Source organism: Schistocerca nitens, chromosome 1 (assembly GCF_023898315.1).
Source record: "Schistocerca nitens isolate TAMUIC-IGC-003100 chromosome 1, iqSchNite1.1, whole genome shotgun sequence".
In the NCBI taxonomy this organism is placed as follows: Eukaryota; Metazoa; Arthropoda; class Insecta; order Orthoptera; family Acrididae; genus Schistocerca; species Schistocerca nitens.
Window position 1 is genome coordinate 1,131,868,077 of NC_064614.1, and position 19,727 is coordinate 1,131,887,803.

Here is a 19,727-nt window from a genome sequence, read left to right on the forward strand (position 1 = left end):
AGATTTGGAAAAAGTCCTTGAGGTAGACACCAGGAATTCTGACAGATAACCTCAAGGACGTGCACATTGTGATTTACCATATGATGTTAATACTCGATGACAGCACGAATACGACTTTATTTTCGGCAGCTGAGGCAACAAATGTACTATGATGTTGATTTCAAGCCGGCCTCTGGTGGCCAAGCCGTTCTGGCGCTACAGTCTGGAACTGCGCGACTGCTACGGTCGCAGGTTCGAATCCTGCCTCGGCCTTGGATGTGTGTGTTGTCCTTAGGTTGGTTAGGTTTAAGTAGTTCTAAGTTCTAGGGGACTTATGACCTCAGCAGTTGAGTCCCATAGTGCTCAGAGCCATTTGAACCATTTTTTTGTTGATTTCAATACGAAATAATTTGCTCAGCTTAGTGGAAGCACACAGACTAGTTGGAAAAAAAGACTCAGAAGTGATAATGCTGAAAACATGATGACTGCTATGTTTTGTAACGCTTATTTATATGTTCCAGGACTATGGTGAAAGGTGTGAGCCACAAACAAGGTTTGAAGAACAGATTTCGTTCATCAATACGTGAAAAACAACCATAAAATGGTTGCTTGTGCTCTTGCACTAGATAGTGTACCAGTGCATTAGGTCTGCATGGCACAGCAACTTTGAATTGCTTTCCATGCTCCTTATTCACCTAATCTGGTTCCTAGGACTTTTTTTTACAACAATAAAAGATTCTCTCAGTAGTTTCATGATCTCCAGGCATGCTGCTGTTACATCAGGGATTTCCAGTCTCAAAACAGAATCCTAAGGAAATGCCTCTTGTGGCCATGGAAACATGGATTCGATTTGTGTGAAAATTTTGTAAAAAAGAAAATCAGAGATATTAGAACTTCAACATAACCCACATAAACTTGAACATAAATTTCAGTCACCACTGAAGGGTATGCTGTACTACGATAATGCATACATATAATTGCATTACCTTATTAGTGTCACATGCCCTGATGATGGCTTGTTGCTATAACAGCTGAAACACTGGTTCCACATTTTACAATATCATGCAGTCTATGACCCAAAGAACCTTATGCGATTTTACTTCAGCCACAAAAGCCCATAAATGTACATTTGCACAATGTTGATTGCATATCACTGACTGACCGAGCGACGTGGCGCAGTAGTTAGCACACTGGACTCGTATTTGGGAGAACAATGGTTCAAACCTGCATCTGGCCATCCTGATTTAAGTTTTCCACGATTTCCCTAAATCGCTTCAGGCAAATTCTGGGATGGTTCCTCTGAAAGAGCACGCCCAACTTCCTTCCTCATCCTTCCCTAATCCAATGGGACCAATGATGTCACTGTTTGGTTCTCTCCCCCAAATCAACTGGCTAACCAACCAGATTACTGACAGATTACTCAGTCCCTTACACTATACCTGACCAAGGACCATATCCTAGCAGTGTACTGTTGACAAAATATTGAATGGGATATAATGATTTATTGAACACAGACCTCTTGAAAGACCTATTGACATATCAATTCTGGTAACTTGACATGGAAGTGGGCCCTGTTCCTCCCAAATATGACTTCAACATCAACTTCATTCAGTGTTGTTCAGTGGATCTAACATTTCAAAAACAGTATTTAAGGAAACAATATGGAGGTGACAAAAGCTAACAATGGGTTTTAGTAAAGTCAGTTTATTTCATACCTTTAAGACAACGAGGGATATTCTTAGCGTTTTGATACTAACTAAACTGGTTTTTATCAAACACTTCGACTTGAAGAGTTGTTTAGGATCAGTATGATGTTGAGGAATGGAAGGCCATCAAAGTCAGTAATTCTTATTTACATGTTATGATTCAAGTATGTTAAGATAAATTAAATCAGATTTTGTATGAGAAAGCAAAAATAATTTAATGTTCATAAAATTCTATTGGTTAATGTGTCAGCATCTGTAAATAACACATCTTCATTTTAAATCTTTCTATGTTATAAATGTAGGAAAATTCAGTACATATTTAACTTTATTTCTTACAATTATAAAGACTGCTACTGATACAGAGAATGTAGTTGAAGATTTCACCTAGTCTACCCAATTCTAATGTTACAGGTAAAACAAGTGACAACTATTTTGTCATTTATTACATTACATTTCACGAATGCCATTTAAAATAGTGAGCAGTCGTGGATCTGGGGCGAGACCTTGCAGTTTGCGTGGCAATGTCTCAAAGTCAGCTTTTTCCACTTCATGGCAGGGATCATCTTCCTTAGAAGCCACCTGCGATGAAAACTGTGGACCCAGCAGACGTTCACAAGCAGCGCATATACCACACCACGTGCGGAAATCCAGCTTGTCAGAATCTTGCCAGCCGACAAGCGACCTGAAATTTTCAATCTGTGCATCTGACAGAGGAGCGCCCATTACTTCTTCAAGACCAATAACGACATTCTGAAGAAAAATATGACACGATATGAATATATTTTTACTATGTTTGCAATCATCGATTACCACAAATCAGCGGTTCTTTGAGTTAATGCAGCCTCACCTCTCCCTTCATTCTTCTGTCAGTATCTTCATCATCTAACTCTTCTCTGTGTCTATTGAAAACCATATTGTACAGAAGTTTCCTTCCACTTGAAACGTCTACATGAGACTGAAGGTACTGTAGAGGAGACATTTCTGCAACAGTGACACATATGTTAACTGAAACTATCGAATTACACAAATATAACGACGACTGCATACAATGAACTTAAGGATACAACTAACATGCTCAAAGAGAATGTGACAGGCATCAAGACAACACTGAAAATCGTAGGAGAGATATCTGACATATTCACTATTAGGACAAATATCAAGCTAGCAAGTTTTCTTTAATTCTGTCCTGAAGAATGGAATAGTATCTGGAAAAAAAACTCCAATAAAGAGGACTATATGATGAGGTCACCTCATGGGAATTTTAACTGACAGACTTCTGCTGGCCTTTGCTGATCATATTGCTATATTTCCTGAAAATTTAATGACAGTATTAGAATAAGTATACCTCCTGAAAAAAGTCTGTGTGAAAATTGGACTACAAAAACTTTGAGGCAATCAAATAAAATGTGGCAAACTCTCTTAAACAGTTACAAACAGACTATGAAGAAACAGACATCGTTGGTAATACAAATAGAAAGTTGGTAATACAAACAGTCAGGCAACACAAGAAAGGCGAATTTGGGGATCGCACACCAACTGATTAAAGACACACACACACAAAAAAAGAATTCATCACTCAGCATTAAATCTGACATTACAGTACCAAGGAGACTTTATGCTATAGAATGTACATTCTCGATGACACATGAAGAAAATAGAAGACAAAGAAGAAAGAAAGTAATAAGAATTTTAAGAAACGTGGCCATCAAGAACAAAGTAACGCGAATAATGATACAAAAGTGATGAAGACCTCTGCTAGAATAGAGAAACTGAATAAATGTCTAATCCGATTAGAGAAACGTGATTTAGGTTCTTTGGTTGTACAGTGTGGCTTGACTGCAGTAGATCCACTGAATGATTTCTGAACTGTGCTCACACGAATAAAGGGTGACCAGAGAATCCAAGAAATAAAGAAAGATGTGACAGAAACTGCTATAACAGAACCCATGATGATAACATACTTTTATAAATTTAGTGCATAACATTTCAGGAGGAAGAAATGGATGTAAAGCGGCAGCTCATGTCCCAACAGCACCACAGGCGAAAATAGCGTTCGTCTGTGAATTATTTTTATAGACTTTAAACAGAAAGTACTTATTTTCATGTACCTGTGTGCTGAGTTATTTAATTCGTAAATTTCTGCCATATTTGTGTGCTTATTAGAGAATCTCATGTGGAGTTCCCTCACTTTTACTATGGATATGGACTGTGATTGTTGTGCTTGGATGCAACCTAAGTTGATGACCGTTCACTCATGGCTCCAGGTAATGCTGTCTTTGGTCATGTAGTTAGATGCTGCTGCCAGTGGGCATCACCGTTGGATGTGGGGATTGGTGTGACATGCAGCACACCACACATGTACCCCAATCAGTCCACTAGTATGGCTGCCCTAATCAATGGCCACACTGAGGTTGACCCCTCAACCCCTAAACGAGTGGGAAGTCTTTTCAAGGTGTGATAAGCAGGGAAACAATTTCCGGGTTACCAATCGAAAGGCCTCCCCAATTAGTTTGAGAAACTGGTTTCAGGTGCCGTCTTCAGCTCCAGATGCAGTCGCTTGTCCCCAATTAGTTTGAGAAACTGGTTTCAGGTGCCATCTTCAGCTCCAGATGCAGTCGCTTGCCCTGTTTCAGAGGAAGGCTCTGCAAAATCTGGGCAGTCACAGAGGGTGGTATTACTGGTAGCTGGGAACTGCAATGCTAAGCACGTAATGGTTTCCCACAGACATATGGCTTCCAAGGAGGGCAAGAAGTCCAGTATATTACCTGCTGTGTGCATACTGGGAGGAGTCATTTCTGACGTGGAACAAATCCTTCTCGATTCCATGAAGAGCACAGGGGGCAGCCAATTGCAGGTAGTCGCTCATGCCAGTACAAATAATGAGTGTTGTTTCGGATCAGAAGAGATTCTGTCTAGTTTTGGGTGACTATTTGAAGTGATGAAGACTGACAGTCTTGCTTGCAAGATGAAGGCAGAGTTCACAATCTGTACCACCCTCGAAGGGCTCATTGTGGATCTTTGGTACAGAGTTCAGTAGTGGGCCTGAATCAGAGGCTTAGAAAGTTCTGCAACTGCCTATTCATTGAAATGCACCATAGGCTCCCGCCTAGTAGGTCAAGGGCCCATTACATGCAAGATGTAGCTACCTGTGTAGCGGGGCCTGCGTGGAGTGGAATGGGGGGATTTTTAGGTTAGAGAACCTCGGGAAAGACCGAAAAGGTCGTCTGTCTGGGTCAAACACAGGATGAGGGTAGGCCTAGGAACCACTGGTATTACAGTAGTAAAATGTTGGAGCTGTGTTAGAAAGAACCAAAGTACCAGGCGCTCAAATCATTATAAGCACCAAAAGCTACCTAAAGCCAAAGAATAGAACAGCCAAAGTTTTTACAGAGGACCTAACCATGTTCAGAAAGGATGGATTAAACATGGTTGGTGGTGCCATGTTTGTCGATGTTAGAAGTAATTTATCTTGTGGCGAAATTGACATAGATTGCTCTTATGAGGGCATTCAATAAGTAACACAACACGGTGTTTTTGATCATTGCCTGGTCTCCATAGACATTTTGCAAGTGCCTATGAATATCTTAGATGCTCCGGTTTTCCTCCAAAAGAAACTTTATGACAGCTCTTTGCCTGGATCGCATCTCTGATACAGAAGTCATTTTGTAGGCTACATATAGTGCTGCCACCTATTGGAACCTCATGAAACTATAGGGGCTGAAGTGGAAATATTCACGTTGCCCCATGACAAATTCCGCATTTTTTAAACTAAACAGTCCGAAAAAATGTTCTGCATTTCTTATTCAATACCGCTCATAGTGTGGGTGGTAGTTACACTTGACAATCGGATTAATTAACAATTAGATCCTTTTACCTCCCTCGCTCTCAAATGATACAGCTGCTGAGAGGTTCAAACAGGTTACCCTGCTCAGTCAGGTTTAGTCGGTGTGACTCCAATCTACCCTCGATATGTTGGCGAAAATACATTTTCAAAGCTTGTGCAAGGTATAAAAATCGTCCTAAATTGTACTGAATACCTTCCCTGAAAATTTTTTGAGCATTTAGTTCAGGAGTCCGCTCAAAGTGTAAATGGTTGCGAAAACATATTTAACCTATTAGTAACAAATAATCTAGAAGAAATACGGGCATCATGACGAATACAGGGATTATTTACCAGAGGATGATTGTAATGACACTGAATACTGTAACACCCAAACCCTCCAAAAATTAATGCAAAATATATCAGTTTATTAAAAAATATCTGATCTCTGTATCAAAAGGCCATGGATGCCCAACGGTACCAACTGCCCGCCGAGTCATCCTCAGCTCATAGGCGTCACTAGATGTGGATATGGAGGGGCATGTGGCCAGCACACCGCTATCCCGGCTGTATGTCAGTTTACGAGACCGGAGTCACTACTTCTCGATCAAGTAGCTCCTCAATTTGCCTCACAAGGGCTGAGTACACTCCTCTTGACAAGTCGCTTGGCAGATGGGATGGTCACCCATCCAAGTGCTAGTCCAGCTCGACAGCGCTTAACTTCCGTGATCTGACGGGAACTGATGTTACCACTGCGGCAAGGCCGTTCGCTTGACGGCATCCTTAGAGATATTGTCCGTTCATTTCAAACTAACTATGTAAGAGTGGACAAGATGTGGCCTAAGTTTAAAGAAATTATATGGACATAAACTGAGAGATTCATTCAAAATAAATTAATATGAGATGGAACGAATTCCCCACTGTACACAAAAAAGGCAGAACACTGTTTCAGAAGCAACAAAAAAGAGAAAACGACCTACCGACACAGTCAGAAAAACGATCTATTGGCAAGTAATAGAAAATCAATATATTGACACATAAACAGAAAAATACTCCATTGACACAAAATCAGCACTGATTCGGAAAGTTCTTGTGTAACACAACTAGCTCTTTATACTCATGAAGTTATGAGAGCTATCGACAAACTGATTACATATTTTTGGATTTCCAGAAGGCTGTCAATACCGTTTCTCAATAGTGGGTTATAATCTAACTATTTTGAAATTGTACTTTGAAGACGCTCATATCTTCAGGAACTATTGATGATGTCTCACATTTTGTTAACTGCAAAATAATTAAAACTTTTGTATATGTAAATGAATAGTTTAATTCACCTGAACTCAGCCAAAATTTTATACAGACGTTTTACAAGGAAAAACGCCAATAATGAAAGGAAATTGTTTGGAGAACAACTGTGAAGCTATGTTGTCCAATTGTTCAACAATGGCTCAAATGGCTCTGAGCACTATGGGACTTAACATCTGTGGTCATCAGTCCCCTATAACTTAGAACTACTTAAACGTAACTAACCTAAGGACATCACACACATCCATGCCCGAGGCAGGATTCGAACCTGCGACTGTAGCGGTCACACGGTTCCAGACTGAAGTGCCTAGAACTGCATGGCCACACCGGCCGGCTGTCCAGTTGTTAAAAGGTATAGTGTGTGACTCAGTTACGTTAAACCATGAGAGAGGATGCCAGGGTAGCATCACAACACAACACAAGCAGAATGCCAAGACGCCAGAGTGATGGATGTAAGAGTGAATAACATTGAAAGATATGGGTGTGCTGTGGAAATATTGAGATAATTTACCATTTTTAGATAATATACTGACAGCATAGGATTGACATGACTACTAAACAAGAAAATTATCGAACAAGTTTTATTTGAACAAATTGGTGAATACACCGAACTTATAGAGCACAGTTAATGGTAATGTTGTATGACAACAGTTGCTGCCATAAAACAAAATTGAAGTAATAGGTGAAAACCCGAAAGGATTGATTATAGACCTATTATTTCATTTAATCATTTATCTTCATTTGAAAATAAATTGAATTACATCATGTACTTAGATTTAAACAACTTACATGGATATGTCAGGCAACAATCTTTACCTGTTGGAGAGTTTTGATGGCTATCAGATATGGAAATCGCCATATTGACAAGATAATGGTCAGCTCCACCTGAGTAAGTTGTCATTTTCTTGAAGTTCATTTGAAGAAAATGACAACTTACTCAGGTGGAGCTGACCATTATCTTGAAGGTAATACAGGAAAGATTATACACATGTACAGCAGAATACTTCTTCAAAGCAGAATATACATCACAACACTGTTTCCAAAGAAATACTTGGGGAAAAATGATGAAGATTAAAGTTTGCATGTTGAAAATTCTGCCACAAACATTTCTGTGTTATCAGTTGTTCTGAAAATATGCCCTACTAATAGACTTCACAGGTAGCTTTTTTGTGGTACATTGCTTGTCGATTATAACCTCAGTATTTAAAAAAAAATTATGTATGCTCATCAACAACACAAATGGAATCACTATGGACAAAATGGCAAAAATACGAACTATTTGGTAATAGAATAAGTAAAACTATTCCAGGGCGTGACATCAGCCTAAGGAATAGGAAATGCAAGATATCCAACATTCACTCTGTATGTCTATGCCTCATGAACTGGGATTGCTTACTTGACTGATTGTAAGACAGCTCTCAAGAACACCTGCTGGTTATGAGACAGTTTATGGACCTCACTTAACTCGGAATACTAGTGACAGCTATTGGATACCGACACATATGAGGCACAGAGAGTATAAAACTCTTGAGAATTCGTTTATAAGCTACCATTCAGACTTAAGTTTTTAATTTCAAATAACTAAAAATGAAATTCTATTATACTTACAGGTTTCTCGCTAGTATCTCTTAGTTTCATCTTTTGCAATTTTAAATTACAGTTTTGTAGCTTTTGGAATGCTCAGTAATGCCATAGAATTGGCTATGGTAAGTGATGGACTCTTGTGATCAAGGAGAAAGTAGTATAGGTAAGTAGATATGAGCACAGGCGTAATTTAAATAGGCAAACCCACACTACAGTTAAAGGGGCAGCTGTAGTGTAGGAGCAAACACCACATATAGAATGGAGGGAAATTAAAACAGTAGAGTAACTGTACCATTCTGGCTGCTCTGATTTTTGACCCTTACATAAACAAATTGGATATTTGACCTAGGACCCTTATGCAAACAAACCATGTTAAGTTTATGTTATATTTATGTAGCTCTAATTTATGATCCTTATGTAATCAAAGTGTTCACTTGTGCTCTTATCCGGTGACTCACTACGATAACATCCTGAGCATTTAGCCTTTTCTTAATTAGCATAAATTATCACCCAAAATGGCCATCTCTATATGTACTTCGCATTTACTTCAATTACTATACAAGTATGATGTGTCTGAAAATGTAGTTATGTTAAAATGAGGAAACAATGGACGCTCAATCACTGAGTAGTTTTAGACCTTCACACTGAAGCCATAACAGACGTAGCCCTCTGAATTCCAAGCAAGAGATTCTGGGAAATCTCTTATTAGAGTCCTGTATTTGGACGTTGAGTTGCCAGTATTTGGCCCAGTACTTGGTGGCGGGGAGGGGAGGGGGGGGGCGACCTCCTATATTCCTCCTTTAGCGGCTACAGATAGAAATTGGGGGGGGGGGGTTTACGAAAGAAATTAGAAGATAAATACACAATGTACCAAGTAGGAGATAACTTTGATGGGTGTCATAACTTAGGAGGAAGGAAGGAAGATTGGGTTTAACATGCCATCAACATCGAGGTATTAGGTATGAAGTGTAAGCTGAGATTGTGTCAAGAATGGGGAAGGAAATCGCCCGTGCCCTTTCAAAGGAAATATTCCGGCGTTTGCCTGAAGCGATTTAGGGAAATCACAGAAAACCTAAATCTGGATGGCTGGGCGCGAGTTTGAACTGTCGACCTCTCAAATGTGAATCCAATGTACTAACCACTGCGCCGCCTCGCTCAGTATTATAACTTTAATGGAATCAATTTACCCAGCAAATCAGATGATGGTGTTGTTACACGTAAAGTTATTGGACCCCTTAGCTTTTCCAAACTCGCTTTTCGGTATGCAATGCATGCAGATTTATTGTTAATCGCCTAGTGTGAGAAACAACTACTGCTGGTCAAGAACATGTCCCACATTCTTTCCGCTCAGTTGTCAAAATATAAAGGTGCACACCGTATAGTCCCAGGTGCTTGAATTCGTTTACTACAAGCGACCAATGAACGCAGCATCTGCTGGATTGCCTCCCCATAGGCCAGTATGTATATAAATGAAAATGAGGTAAATAAGTTCTTAAAATTTAAAAATTTCTACCACCAGGAGTGTGTTCCATTTATTGCATATTACGACTTTGAATGCCTTCTCGTTCCTGTGGTGGGCTGTGGAGGGTCATCTCACTGCCTCACATACTAATTTTGTTGCACAGCGTGAGCCTTTTGCGTAGACTTGTAAAACTGCAGTAGGCTACTGTAGACTGTCATAAGAAAGTGTAGAGTACTGTAGTTTTCCTAATAGACTTGGTCGGGCAAGATCATAACTGTGTCACCTGTATGTTATGTGTGTTGCATACGCATCTGGTAATACCTCCTTTCCATCACTTTGTTTATGTATGTGATCAGTATCTTACTAGAGTCCCCTACAAACAGGAGGCGATGAACCATTTAGAAACTGAATGAGGATATATAAAGGGTTGTATAACCCACGAAACATTTTGTTCCATACAGTTATCCTCCTATCTCTTCGTTAAAAAGAAACAGCATTTAAAGCAAAAACTGAAATTGTCAGTGTATAATTCAGGTTTTATTGGACAATTGCTGTTGTATAACCTGTAACAGAGGACTGCTGTAGCAAAAGTAAAAAAAAAGCTATAAAAATTTATCATATAGCGCTAAAAAACACAATTTCCGAAAAAAAAGAATCAAACGTCCCTTCAATACTTCGTCAACTTGTGTAATAGTTGTGTCTGTCATTCATCAACAACCTTTGCACTTAACGCTAACGACAGGAAATTCTTGTCTTTGATCATGATGAGGAACGTTCCACAGAGTACAAAATAACAACAATAATTACATAGAGTTCTTAATGTCTGTGTAAGTAGTCACTACTTTCATCGAAAGTGACTGCTTTTATTGTAAAAAAGTGCAGACATTTTCATTTCTCATAAAATGCAGTTATATTTTGTAATGGACTAGCACTGAACGATGTGTGGTTCCAAGTATACACAAAACAAACAAACAAAGAGACGTCTTCGGCTCTCATACATTCTTTTTTTGTGGTTCTTTCCCTACCACAGTTACCAATACTAATGGTAACCTTTGCATTTAATACATCAATTATTTACTGTACCAATATTACCAAACCATTGTTTTGGTAGCGTGCACCTCTACTTCTGTGCTGATACATTGGTTTGTATATGCATTCGCTCCCATACTTAATCATTTTGATTCACACATTGGTGATGATCCTACGAAATGGTTGCTCTCTGAGCTTGAAGACCTTGCAAGGAGAGTTGATTTGATTTACTGCAACAAAATTCCTCTGACCAATGATGGAAACGTTGGCAGATAAAATTCTGTCCAAGAATGCAGTTGACTGTCATACTTGTAGGCAGCCACTAGCCATTGCAAATGTGAAATGCTGGTATATTAATAACCGGTGGTAGGCGGCAACATGTTAAATAGAAGCATGCAAATGTGCATGCATTGTCTTGTACAGGTGACGAATGTTAGTTTGTGGGATGGAGTTCCATGCCTATTGCACTTGGTCGGTCAATACAGGGTCAGTTAATGCTGGTCGTGAATGACACTGGAGTTGTCGTCTGATGATGTCCCATTTGTGCTAGATTGGAGACAGATCTGGTGATCGAGCAGGCCATGGCAACACTCTACAGAGCAAGCTGGGTTACAACAGCGTTATCCTGTTGGGAAACCACACGTGGAATTCTGCTCATTAAAGGGCAGCAGAATAGGTCGAAACACCAGACTGACGTACAATTTCGCAGTCAGGGAGCGTGGGATACCCACGAGAGTTCTCCTACTGTCATATGAAACTGTACTCCAGACCACAGCTCCAGGTGTAGGTCCAGCTGAGTCTAGCACGCAGACAGGTTGGTTGGAGGCCCTCCATTGATCTCCTTCTAACCAACACACGGTCGTCACTGGCACCGAGGCAGAACAAGCTTTCATCAGAAAACACAACAGACCTCCACCCTGCCATCTAGTGAGCTCTCGCTTAACTCTACTGAAGTCGCAAATGGCGGTGGCTTGCGGTCGATGGAATGAGCGCTACAGGGCGCCTGTCTCGGAGCTGACCTTCAAGTAACCGATTTCTAACAGTTCATTGTGTCGCTGTGGTGCCAATCGCTGCTCAGATTGCTGCTGCATATGCAGTACAATGTGCCAAAGCCGTACGCCAAACACGATCGTCTTCCACGTCCGTAGGGCCATGTGATTGTCCGGAAACTGGTCTTCTTGCGACTGTATGTTCTCATGACTACTGCTGCGAGCAATAATGTACAGTGGCTACATTCCTGCAAAGTCTTTCTGCAGTATCGCAGCTTCTCGTAGCCCTTATTACACGACCTCGTTTAAACTCAGTGAGAGGTTGATAATGACATCTTCGTTGCCTTAAAGGCATCTTCATTAACATTAACTCACGACGTCCAATCTCAAAGACAACTAACGCTCACGACCGTCGCAGCGGGTATCAAAGCAAGCGCTGATTTGCGTCCTCATAGTGTCGTTACTAACGCCACTCTTAAGCGACTGGCGCAAATTTTGAGAAGACATAACCTTTCAGATGTAGAAATACACCTACCAACTTTCGCTTATGTCGCACAACTCCTTCTCGGTGGTGCAATTTTTTTCCACATTTCACGATGATGCTAAGTTTCAGCTTGTAATGAAGAAACATTTTCCCATACAAATATGTGGATTTGAGGGAGAAACTCAACGATATCTCACTGTCAGATATAAACACGATTTCTGGCAAACTTAGAGGCACTGCCACATCAGTGTATGGGTAAGAGTATAAGGTGAGCGTATGGCAAGAGTTCGACATGTCGAATTCAGGGAATATGCAACACTTTATACACGTACGGATGTATACTTACTCACAGATATTTGCCTGGGCTTTCAAAGAGAGACATACACGAACTAACGCATTCAACATTGAACTCTTAACCGACGCTGACATGCTATTATGCTTGGAGCGCAGGATATGTGGAGGGCTTTGCCGGTATGTTCACAGACACGCTAAGGCAAAGGACCTGTGAATTGGTGGAAAGTTCGACAAAGAGTCCAGCGAATTGAATTACATCATGCACTTAGATGGATATGTCAGGCAACAATCTTTACCTGTTGGAGAGTTTTGATGGCTATCGGGTATTGAAATCGCCATATTGACAAAATTCTCATCTGTGGAGACAGAGTCTGAAATGAGATACATTTCAGAGTTAGATTTAACATATTCTAGTAGTTTGCATGATGTGCACAACAATTTGTCTCTATGTCCAGAACACCAAGTTCTACGAAATGGTTTCTACTCCAAGTTGTTGACAACGATGGAGAGGAAAAAAGATGCATAATACATTATAGTAAAATCCAGCAATGTTTCAAGTTGGGGCTGATACTGCAGAGTCACTGCGCTTTTTCTTTCGAGCAGTGTCTCTCGTGGAAGGAACACATTGATGTAAATACCGAATGGAGGGTTACCACGACGTTTTCATTTGAGAAAGATTGTTACAGACTTAAGAATAATAAAATTTAGGTAAAGCTATGGATGCTGTTAGAGGTCACCACGAAATTCACTTAGTTAACGATTGGTTGGAGTGTTATGGTGCAAGAGATTACATCACCATGCCGAATTTTAAACAGACCAAAATCCTTAATAAAGAATTTGTCATTCTGGAACTCGATAAATTTCGGTATAGTTCACAAAACCTTTTTATGTTGGTGTGTTTACACTGGACCCATCCAAACTCAACTGGTATCAGCTCTATTATGAGTTTGCAAAAACTTGGAGACAGATAGCTTTATGAACTTGGTGAAGGGTAGCAATCCAGGTGGTGCATTCGTCATGCATGGGGAGGCGGTCGATAATCTTTACAGCATAACACCTGAAAACAAGAAGGTTATCGGTCTAATGAGAGGGAAAGCAAATGGGTTGTGAAATATGGAGTTTGTAGATAAAAAATGTGTGCATACAGTGACATGTGCTATCCTTAGATGGCCAAACAGTGTGTGACTTACAGCCTCAATAGTACATGCAATTGATGACTACTTGGAATACCTGTTTTGTGTCGACAGTGCTTCACAGCCTCCTCAACATTTTGCAAGAACACAGTATTCAACCAGGAAAATTTGAGGTGCATACTGTATCACAACTGAGAACTGGAGTGTCATGACACAACAACAAGTTTTCCATTTGTGATGACAGAGTTGGAACTGTAGAATGTACACACTATTCGCTTTATTCATAGAGTGTATGCATGTATGGATGTGTTGTGCATATCATGAAAATGTGTGTGTGTGTGTGGATATCATGAAAATGTGTATGTGTATGAGTATGTGTCTGAGAGCATATTGTGACCACTGTATGTATTTGCACACTGTGTATACAAGTTACTATAATTCCTTTCCTGCTATTCGCCTTACAAAATAAGGCTCGAATTTGGTTTCGTGTTATGCATCACAAGTGAACTGCAAATATCCCATCTCATGTGTGACAACAGTTCCATGCAGCTGGACTTATTTCCAGACTGTAAACTGTGTTTAAAGTGTGGAAACTTATATAGGTATGTCAATGACAGCTATCTGACACAATTGTAAAGGGCTGGAGATACATAAATGAGTCAGTGTCAGCTGTTTGACTCTGTACACTGTAGTTAAACCACAATAACAACTGGTGTGTGAAACAACAACAGTAAATGAAGAGAGTGCAAAACTTGTATAAAAAATTTAATATGATGTGTATTGCAACATCTAATCAATTAACTAAATAAGTTGGTTTACATATATCCTTGTTCTTATTTTACAACTTCAACTATGAATCCCAAACCCTACTACAGTAACTTATAAACTTGTGTATTATTATTACATGTGACAGCTAAATGCACATGCTCCATAAAGTAAGGGAGTGGTTTTCGGCAAGTTAAAACATGTTTGTCGCTTGTCATTATATTGACTCCTGTTACTTCGAGTCATTTTGTTACAGATGTTTGGTTAGCGGAGTGTGATTTGTCGTGCACAGACTAATTCCTTCAAATATGCTTTAAATGGATTCTGTGGTATTATTCCTCAGTAGTAGGGATCAGTGAGTTACATGTGTTTGGAATCATAAAATACCTGGATGTAACCATGTGAAGTGACCTATCATGGAATTACTACATATGTATCACTCTTATGGCAGAGTCTATAGGATAGATATATTGTGCATCAAGAAGATGTCAGTTATTGAAAATCTGAGGAGGTACGTTTCAGGTAATATAATACTTTCTCCCACATAGGTTTTGCAAATGACCACAAAGAGAAATCAAAGCTAATATGAAGGTTTATTGGCAATCAATATTGTGTTGCAAATGAAGCAGGGATGAGGGTTAATGTCATATATCACAAGGTGACTTGCAGGTTTTATGCGTCCTGTTTTTGGTATGGATACTACACTACTGGCCATTAAAATTGCTACACCACGAAGATGACGTGTTACAGGCGCGAAATTTAACCGACAGGAAGAAGATGCTGTTATATGCAAATGATTAGCTTTTCAGAGCATTCACACAAGGTTGGCGCCGGTGGCGACACCTACAACGTGCTGGCATGAGGAAAGTTTCCAACCGATTTCTCATACACAAACAGCAGTTGACCGGCCTTGCCTGGTGAAACGTTGTTGTGATGCCTCGTGTAAGGAGGAGAAATGCGTACCATCACGTTTCCGACTTTGATTAAGGCCGGATTGAAGCTTATCGCGATTGCGGTTTATCGTATCGCGACATAGCTGCTCGCGTTGGTCGAGATCCGATGACTGTTAGCAGAATATGGAATCGGTGGGTTCAGGAGGGTAATACGGAACGCTGTGCTGGATCCCAATGGCCTCGTATCACTAACAGTCTAGATGACAGGCATCTTATCCGTATGACTAACGGACCGTGCAGCCACGTCTCGATCCCTGAGTCAACAGATGAGGACGTTTGCAAGAAAACAACCATCTGCACCAACAGTTCGACGACGTTTGCCGCAGCATGGACTATCAGCTCGGAGACCATGGCTGCGGTTACCCTCGACGCTGCATCACAGACAGGAGCGCCTGCGGTGGTGTGCTCAACGACGAACCTGGGTGCAAGAATGGCAAAACGTCATTTTTTCGGATGAATCCAGGTTCTGTTTACAGCATCATGATGGTCGCATCCGTGTTTGGCGACATCGCGGGGAAAGCACATTGGAAGCGTGTATTCGTCATCGCCATACTGGCGTATCACCTGGCGTGATGGTATGGGGTGCCATAGGTTACACGTCTCGGTCACCTCTTGTTCACATTGACGGTACTTAGAACAATGGACGTTACATTCCAGATGTGTTACGAACTGTGGCTCTACCCTTCATTCGATCCCTGCGAAAACCTACATTTCAGCAGGATAATGCACGACCGCATGTTGCAGGTACTGTACGGGCCTTTCTGGATAGAGAAAATGTTTGACTGCTTCCCTGGCCAGCTCATTCTCCAGATCTCTCACCAATTGCAAACGTCTGGTCAATGGTGGCCGAGCAACTGGCTCGTCACAATACGCTAGTCACTACTCTTGATGAACTGTGGTATAGTGTTGAAGCTGCATGGGCAGCTGTACCTGTACACTCCATCCAAGCTCTGTTTGACTCAATGCCCAGGCGTATCAAGGTCGTTATTACGGCCAGAGGTGGTTGTTCTGGGTACTGATTTCTTAGGATCTATGCACCCAAATTGCATGAAAATGTAATCACGTATCAGTTCTAGTATAATATATTTGTCCAATGAATACCCGTTTATCATCTGCATTTCTTCTTGGTGTAGCAATTGTAATGGCCACTAGTGTAGTATCATCTCAGAAAGCTAGTGTCTCTCTTCCGTGGAATTCCATTTAAGTTCATACAAAATACACATGTACATTTCTTGTCATAATTCATTAATGAGTTTATAAATATAGTGTTAGTGATTTGGAACTTAGATGGAGGTGCGACTAGTGCCATATCAGAGGTGTCTCACCTTGGTGCTGTCGATGGCAAATGAACTTTTATAACAATATATAGAAAATAACAATGAATTAGTATGCTTTTGAATTATTCTACACTGAGGCCTGACAATTAAGGAATGAAAAGTGCTCACAACAATAACCAAATTGCATTTCAAAATCAGGAAGTTGCATGTACTGTTTACCTAGTTGGATGGAGTTTTAATGGAATACTTGCTAATGGCAAGTATATAGGGAAATGGAGTACCACACAGTAATACAGCTGACATTTTTTAATGTAGATTTGCTGCTGATAATATTACGAAACAACTCTTAGCAAATGTCACTGCATTCTTGAATAGCATGTGCGAAATACGAGCTATGCCTCTAACAAACCCCTTAATCTTTACATATGTTGTTGATTTGTGTGTAACATTGTTAAGCGATGCAGACCTCAAAGTATTTTACATCCACTTTACGTGCCGCTACATCCACAGTTCATTGTATATGACAGAGAGTGCTTGGTTCGGATTTTAGCAGTTTTTCTCCCCTGTATGTCTACTGAGCAGCGGAATAGTGAATGGATGCATACACTATAATCTCTCTTATTCCTACGATGTCTATGCGAGATATGAGGTGGCGGAGGTAGATTTATCGAGCAGTGTACCTGAAACGTCCGTTCCCTAAAATCGCATAACTGAGCCCTACTCCTTACATGAGTGGTCAGTGCATCTGAGTACCATACAGTGGGTCCTTGTTCGATTCGTGGCCGGGTCGGAGATTTTCTCCGCTCGAGGACTCGGTATTGAGTTATTTTCATCATCATCTGTACACAAATCGCCTATTGTAGCGCCTACTCAAAAGACTTGCGACCGAAGTGAGGACTTCCGGCCCTCAATGCCATACGATCATTTCATTTTCACCGGACAGAGTTTCATGAGAACTATGTTGTCGTTTGTACATGGAATCCCATTTACTACAGAGATGAGAAACCAGCCCAGGGACCGCATATGTGTGAACAACTCTCAGGATGCCCTATGTAATACATAAATGGGTGCAAATCCCACTCATGTAAGTAATGAGTTTACCATCAGAAATAATTTTCTTTCTTCAAATACAGTGTGCGAATTTACTGGTAATCACGCCCAGTGCTAGCGTCCAATAGTCTGTGGTCAGGTATTGCCAATCAGATAGTGTATGCTGAATTTAGATTTCATGTCACTAAGATGGAAGCATATTCGTGTATGTGCAGTTTTTAATAAGTTATGTAATTAGGTTTGTGGCTGCTGTCTCTGGCCTGGAGAAGAAAGGCATACCTGTTCCCACTGATGCTGGGTGGGGTGAAATGTTTAGACATGTGTCCTGTGGTAACCCTCAGCTGGCCCTCCATCCTTGTCGCACTATCGCACATTTCATCTCCAAAGGGTTAGCTCCTGGCTGCTCAGATGCGAAGCAACACTGTTAGTAACAATCGAACTCGCCCGTGAAACTGTCTCCACACGAAAAGCCGGCTGGTGGTTGTGGCTGTGCCAGAACGGGCCTTTGCAGTGTGTGAGGCAGTGGGCCATGGGATAGGACTTCCCATATACTGTTTGTTTCTAATAAAGACTTTGCTATAGTTGGTGTCCTATCTCAGTGGTTGTGCTAACAGCACAAGTGTGGGAAAATGGTTAAATGTGAGACTTCCGTGCAATTTAGCGATGTCTTGTGTGTTTTTTAAACGTACATGCATGTATTTAGAAATGTTTCCACTTGGATTTTCTTAATTTTCCACTGCTTTTACACGTCCACACTAATGTCATGATGTCAGATCCATCCACTGTAATGTAAAAATATCTGGGCAGCCATGACGTCTTTTCTGGGACGTGAATTATAGTAATTAGATAATTCAGCCAAAAGGATACTGTCTCTCTGAATTCCTCCCCGCTTCCGTTTTCATACATCCACTGTAATGTCAAACTGTCGGAGTAGCCATGACGTCAATTTTAGAGTTCCGTAAAAACAGAATGTTTATAGGGTTACTTGCTGTCCATCTATCTAACTGTTAAAAACTCTTTTTTTAGAGACAGGTACACGTGTCAAGTTGAAATTTATATCACATTCTAAGGTCACATCAATCATTTAGCCCATATTTTGATATTCTACTTGTAAAATCACTCATCAAAACCTCTAGGGTGCTTCTAGCTGACCAAGAATCATGACATTTGACAAGAATAAAGTTTCACATTACAACTAAAAATTCGGAGTAGGTATTAAAATCCATGGAGAAGAAATAAAAACTTTGAGGTTCGCCGATGACATTGTAATTCTGTCAGAGACAGCAAAGGACTTGAAAGAGCATTTGAACGGAATGGATAGTGTCTTGAAAGGAGGATATAAAATGAACAACAACAAAAGCAAAACGAGGATAATGGAATGTAGTCGAATTAAGTCGGGTGATGCTATTTGGGGAGCAAAATAACTGATGATGATCGAAGTAGAGAGGATATAAAATGTAGACTGGCGATGGCAAGGGAAGCGTTTCTGAAGAAGAGAAATTTGTTAACATCGAGTATAGATTTAAGTGTCAGGAAGTCATTTGTAAAAGTATTTGTATGGAGTGTAGCCATGTACGGAAGGAAACATGGACGATAAATAGTTTGGACAAGAAGAGAATAGAAGCTTTTGAAATGTGGTGCTACAGAAGAATGCTGAAGATTAGATGGGTAGACCACATAACTAATGAGGAAGTATTGAATAGGATTAGGGAGAAGAGAAGTTTGTGGCACAACTTGACTAGAAGAAGGGATCGGTTGGTAGGACATGTTCTGAAGCATCAAGGGATCACCAATTTAGTATTTGAGGGCAGCGTGGAGGGTAAAAATCATAGAGGGAGACCAAGAGATGAATACACTAAGCAGATTCAGAGGGATGTAGGTTGCGGTAGGTACTGGG

The 19,727-nt window shown here is 40.5% G+C and overlaps 1 protein-coding gene across 1 annotated transcript in view; it reads right to left on the minus strand.

The window, feature by feature from the left end:
• Positions 1-2,002: 2,002 nt before the first annotated feature.
• The window catches only part of LOC126232198 (ensconsin), a 110,120-nt gene continuing 92,395 nt past the window's right edge, over positions 2,003-19,727 (minus strand). Inside the window, exons 7-8 of the mRNA XM_049942528.1 lie at positions 2,533-2,666; positions 2,003-2,435 (exon numbers count right to left, since the gene is read on the minus strand). Of these exons, the coding sequence (XP_049798485.1) occupies positions 2,133-2,435; positions 2,533-2,666 (437 nt within the window). The 3' untranslated portion in view covers positions 2,003-2,132. The remainder of the gene's footprint in view (positions 2,436-2,532; positions 2,667-19,727) is intronic.